This window comes from Psittacula echo (assembly GCF_963264785.1).
Source record: "Psittacula echo genome assembly, chromosome: 24".
NCBI lineage: Eukaryota > Metazoa > Chordata > Aves > Psittaciformes > Psittacidae > Psittacula > Psittacula echo.
The window spans coordinates 4,484,634-4,490,633 of record NC_137759.1 but is presented as its reverse complement, the minus strand read 5'-3'; the positions used below and the strand labels follow the sequence as shown (position 1 = coordinate 4,490,633).

At 52.5% G+C, this 6,000-nt stretch overlaps 1 protein-coding gene across 1 annotated transcript in view; it reads left to right on the top strand.

Moving 5' to 3' along the window:
• Positions 1-3,077: 3,077 nt before the first annotated feature.
• ADAMTS10 (ADAM metallopeptidase with thrombospondin type 1 motif 10) overlaps positions 3,078-6,000 on the top strand; it is a 36,702-nt gene continuing 33,779 nt past the window's right edge. The window contains exon 1 of the mRNA XM_080633976.1: positions 3,078-3,256. Coding sequence (XP_080490102.1) covers positions 3,169-3,256 — 88 coding nt within the window. The 5' untranslated portion in view covers positions 3,078-3,168. The remainder of the gene's footprint in view (positions 3,257-6,000) is intronic.

Sequence of the window (6,000 nt, the reverse complement as noted above, 5' to 3'; positions counted from 1 at the left end):
CATCCCGGTGTCCCGCTGGCTCCGACGCGGGATGGGGCTCCTTAGGCTTGTCCGGTTGCTGCTGCTCCGAAGGCAAAGTCTGACAAATGAGGTGGTGGAAAAGTTTCTCTGTATTGAAGCCGCAGAGCCAGTGCTCCTCCATGGCAAAGAGGAGAGAGCCGGGTCCTTCTCTTGCAGGACTTGAGCCTGCTGGGGTCTCGGAAGTGAAGTGCTGCTGGAAGGGGCTGTGTTTTCCTGGAGGAATCAAAGCTGGGCCCTTCCCCCAGCCTGGCTTATGGGAATTCTGCAGCTGTAATTCCTGACTTGTGCTGCTCCTTCCCCCAAGCTGGGGGCTGCGGGGTCCTGCCGCCTGCAGCTCCCTCCTGGCCCCTGTTCCGGGGGATGCTGAGGAGCCAGGACTGAAGGGGAAGGGCAGAGGGGACACGGGGGCACCGCTCACGGCTGCTGCAGCTCAGGGTCGCGGAGAGGCGAAGGAAGGAGAGGGAATAACGACAGCCTTGAGGAAGCAGGTTCAACAGCTGGAAAACAAGAGAAATCAGTAGTGTGAAGCCCGGGACAAAATACACTTCAGCTGAGCAGCTTTCTGTCCACAGACCTTGGAGCCGTGACAGGATTTAAAAGCTGGAATCTCAAGCTTTAATAGATGCTGAAAAACGCTGACTTAGGAGAGGGCCGCAGCATTCCCGGCTTTCGCTTCGCCTTCTCCCTTTTCCAGTTCACTTCCCGCAGTGCAGTGGGGAGCAGGCACAGAGCACCCTGCAGCATCCCTGGCACTTGGCCGTGCCTTGCCTTGGCCCTGGCTTTGCCCTCTTGCATCCGGTGGGTGATGCTCCAGAGGATGCTGTCACCAGGGGAACATGGCCTCATGGACCCACCCTCAGCATCCTTGTGGTGGAAGAAGACAGAATTCCTGCCCATCCCTCTTGCCTCCACTGCCTGCTTCCCTTTACCTGTTGTGGGCGAGTGGAGCAGCCCAAGATGAGCTATAGACAGTTTTTCACCCATCAGGCAGTTTATTCTCACAGTCTTTGAGGCCACTGTCATGGGTGCTGTGTCTGTGCTTTGCAGAAACCAACCTGGGAAGTGGTGCCAGAAATGACTGGGGAGACCAGCCCCAGGCCTCACTGGTGGCCTTTGGCCATTTTTAGTTGTAAAGAAGCAGTTAAAAATCTTAACATTTAAAATATGGAGCTCCAAATTGTGATTTAAGGGTGCGTGGTTGGTCCTCTCAGCATCTTTACATTTTACAAAAGGGCTTTGGCCAAGGGCCTGTAGGGACAGGCCAAGGGGAATGGCTTGAACCTGCCAGAGGGGAGACTGAGCTGAGCTCTTAGGCAGAAGCTCTTCCCTGTGAGGGTGCTGAGGCGCTGGCCCAGGGTGCCCAGAGAAGCTGTGGCTGCCCCATCCCTGGCAGTGTTCAAGGCCAGGTTGGACACAGGGGCTTGGAGCAAGCTGCTCCAGTGGAAGGGGTCCCTGCCTGTGGCAGGGGTTGGAGCTGGGTGAGCTGTAAGGTCCCTTCCAACCCAGAGCATTCAATGGTTCAATGATTCTTCTTTTACCTCACCTATGTAGTCTCATGCTGGAATGGGAGTTATTCCAAGCCACCACAGCACAAATAACATTAACTGCATAATATAGATGGGAAAACAGAGGTCAAAGTAAATTGCAGACTCCCAGTAGGACACGAAGTGACCAGAGAAGGAACCATGCTCTCCTGCCCTGTGTTCTAGCCATTAGTCTTTGCTATTTAAAGCACACAAAAGCAGAGGGAAGCAAGGGTTAACAGCATTATTCCAAGTGTTTCCTTACTGGGACAAGGACCACACACATGCCATAGCTGTTGACACCTTTGCAAAGAGCACCGTCCTCCTGTCTCCAGCCGAGCAGCTCAGGAGCTTCTGTCCCGCTGTTCCTCTCCCTGTTCTGGACCATCTGTGAGTTGTAGCTGCGTCTCTGCTCTGATGTCAGGCTTCAGTATCCATGGCCTTTGCAGGAACACTTGCATTTTGCTGCCGGGCTGCTCTGGAGCAGAGCATCACAGCTCAGATATTTGGGATTCTCTGGGTGGTGGTTAGGGATGTGTCGTATTCATTGCAGACGTCATCGGATCGCTGGATAGAAACAAAACCCACAGGCTTTATGCAGCTCTCCAGCACTATGTGAGGTTTGTGTAATTGCCTCAGACTGGGTGGAAATTATCTGGGAGCCAAAAATCTTTCACTGAAGCAATTAGCAAATCATTTTAAATCACAAATACAATTGGAATCTCACGATCCATTTGTGGATAGGGCTGAGGGTAAGGGCGAGTTCACTGAATGGGTCCTTTGTTTTCAATCACTTTCTTAGGTTTAGCCAATACACTCTGAGAGCAAGTGCTCTTCTTTCAGGGCAGTGACAGTCATTAAAGTGTATTTTGAAGCCAGGGAAACTGGAGGAAAGAGGATTTCTAGATTGGTGCTTGCTTCCACCCTGCTAATGCTTTCCTTTCATGCTCTCCTTTAAGAGATCGGGTAACTGAGACCACATCACTCTTCAGTTTGCACGTCCTTGGGGGAGTTGACAAAGGGTGCCCATCTATTCTGTGCTGTTTTCCTCAGGAATAAGGTATATACCCACCCTTCAATGCCACTGCCAGAGCAGGGCAGGGGCTGTGCTGGGAGCAGGATTCTCCCTGGGAAAGCACCCGGGTGTGCAATGTCCCTGTAGCAGGATAACGTGGCGTTCCAGTGCTGTGGACTGTTAATTGCAGTTACATTCACTTCCCTCTTTCTCTCCCCTTTTTCTTTCTTTCCATCTCACTCTTCCCTTCTCCAAGATCTGAGGCTTTCCTCATTCCCTCTGCACACCATTTTCTTCTTTGTGTCTTTCTCCTCCATCCTTTGTTGCTCCTCTGCCCGTTTCCTGTTCACTCATCCCCACTCTCTCCTTCACAGGGGCAATGCCACCGAGAACCTGGGGTTCACACTAGCCCATGCTGACCCCGCACAGCACACGGCAACGACACCATTGGCTTCGCTGCTTTGGGAGAGCACGGAGCGGCCGAGGATGCCTGCGGAGGGACCGAGGACTCCTGTCTCTACATAAGCAGTGGCCGAGGGAGAGACATGTTGGGACAGCGCCCTTTCAGCTGGCACAATACTCCCTGCACTGAGACAAGCATCGCTAACCATGGCAATAGCTTGGAGGCTTCTCACATGGACTGTCATCTTCACTGCGGCTCTGTGCAACTTCCCCGGTTACACGTTCCAGTCACAAGGTAGGAATTGCATGGGAATGGGAGCTGGAGCCAGCCACCTCCGCTGGCAGGAAACCTAAAGCTGGCCCTGGGGAGGTATTAGGGTGATGTTGTGCTGAGGAGGAGGTGGAGACACCTCGAGCTCTGCTCTGCTCCCTGCACTGCAGCAGAGCTCCTGCTGCTGAACGTGCAGGTGTTTTCCCTTGTCCTCAGAGGAAGGGATGTGTTTTGCTCTGGGGCGTTGTGCTGAACTAAGAGCAATAAGGTCTGTGCAAGATGAGAGCTGCGTACAGCCTGAGTGAAGGAGAGGTGGCAGCAATAGAGGAAGCTCCTCTTCCACCCGCGTGGAGCGGCGCATCCTCGGATGAATAGAGGCTTTGTTCCGAGGAGGGTTGTGTGTGTGCGCTGCCTGAGTCCTCTGCGCGTGCCGGGATGGAGGTGGCTGATGGAGCATTACAGATACTCCAGCTGAGTCTGGTCAGACGTGTGCTGCTGGAGGAGGTTTAGTTTGTACACACGTTTCTGGAGGTGCTGCCATTAGTAAATGCTCAAACCTGCTCAGGCGTAAGGGCTTTGTACCTGTCCTGTGTGGCTGTGTGTTCTGATGGTCTTGTGTTTAAATACAGAGCCCCATATGCAAATGATTGCAAGGAAAGCAGAATGTGGGTCTCTTGTACGTAGATCTGTGCCTTTGCACATGATTTTATTCCAGGTTAGGAAGGCACTGGAAAGTGAGAACTGCCTTGTACCCAGCCTGGAGTACAAATGCAGCACAGGCAGGTAACACAATGTAGTTAAATTGCTTAATACTAATTTGCTTTTGTGACCTTTTCTTCAGAGGCAGTATGAGCACTGCCCTCAGGCACCAGAGGTAAGAAGAAAGAGCTCTGAAGTTAGACATTTATCTGTGCAAGGTGTTAAAACCTCAGCAATGTGCTTACACAGCCGTAGCTGTGACATACTACATGTGCCCAGACTAATTGCAGCGGAGCCAAGGTCAGCAGCGTACCAGGCTCCTGATTAGTGCAACGCCGTCAGGCTGTAGTTACTATGCTGTGGGTTGTCTTGTGAAGCGGAACTGGAAAGAGGAACAAAGGCAACCAAAAGCCTCACAGTGTCCTGGGTCTGAGCAGCGTCTCCTTGCTAAAGGTGGGATGCTGCCCAGCTCATGCTGGGTGAAACAAGAGGCATTCAGACACAGAGCTGCATGCTGTGCCGGCGCTGTGCAGCATGCAAGGTTATACAGGCAGATTTCCTTGAATCTGAAACAAACCCTCTTTCTGGTCCTTTTTGCCAAAGCCTCTGGCAGCGCCTGGGGTGACTGTTCTGGGCCTCCCGTGCCCGTCAGATCACACCTCCCTCCATCTGCCCTGCGTTCGCTGCGCAGCGATGCTCTGACGAGGACACCGCTGCCAGATCGCCTCCATCCTGCAGCTCAGGTCCTCCCTCACTCACAAGCCCCTGTGCTGTTTGTGAATACACCTTGACCTAAACCCCAGGGCTCATCACGTTTACAGGTCATGGCTTTGTGCTCGCCCAGAGGCAGTCTGGGGGATGAATCTCAGCCCATGATGTTGCTGGGAGCGTGATGCTGTGGCAGCATCAAGCTGGGGATTGCAGCCTGTCCCCTCCCCAGTCCCCGTCCAGTCCCAAGGCTCACGCTGCCCCATGGGCCCCTCTTGCTGTCAGAGCACTTCTTTAGGCTCCCTGTGTCTGGAACAGTTGGCGTCAGGGTGTTGGTGTTACTCAACACTTCACCACGCTGCTGAGATAGTAAGTACATAATCCTCACAACACCCTTTCAAGAGGGTGAAACACTTATCTCCGCTTAGCAGTTGGAGGCACGGAGAGTAAAGGCTGGTGTTTTCAACAAGCCACTGATTTTGACCAAGTGACTTGCTCCAGTTAGCAATGGAGCAGGTTTCACATGCCCCATGTGCATGACTCCAGATCAGGGTATTTGTTTTATGCAGGAAGAAGATTAAGGTATCACAGTCATAAGCTGTAATTATCTTGGTGGGAAATAGCAGCCCAGCGTTGAAGGCCTCTTCAAGCCAGCAGAGATGTAATGAGATTCAGATGTAACGTGTACACTCAGGCTGCAGGATTTAACAGTGCAGGGAACAGCAGCTGAACATGCTTTGATCAAAAAGAAGTTTTCTACTTGTACCTTAGTTTAATTCTAGTGACTGACAGAAGAGACATTCCCCATTTTATAGAGCATCGGGGTGAGGCTGATCCCACTGCTCCCCACTCACATGTAAACCAATGGACCCTTGGAGGATGTAATGATGTTGCCATAATGCCGGGGCAGCCTGAAGCTGTGCAATCCCATAGTGCTTTCCACAGCCGTCCATTAGGAATTGTGTCTGGACTGCAGCTGGGGCTCCTCTTTGCTCTGGTGAGAAGACCGGAGCAAACATCTGCTTCCTTTTCGTCCTTTAAATGAGTAATGAGTAAATGTAAATGAGGGGCAGTGGTGAGGATACAAGGAGAGAAGAAAATCCTTCCCCCTCCAACTTTCACCTCCCCTCTCTTCTTTTTGTCCAGCTTGCTCCTCTGTGTCCCCTGTGCCCTTTCCCTTCCTCTGCCAGCCCTGCCCCTATAGATATATGCTCCCTTTCCACCAGAACCAGGCAGCGAGGTCCTTCTCCCCACACCCCATTCCCTCCTGCTTCCCAGCTTTCTCCCTTGCCCTCTCCTAGGACATTTGTGGTCCAAATGTGCTCAGTCCCATGCGGCCATGGGCAGGTTTTCCTGGAGAA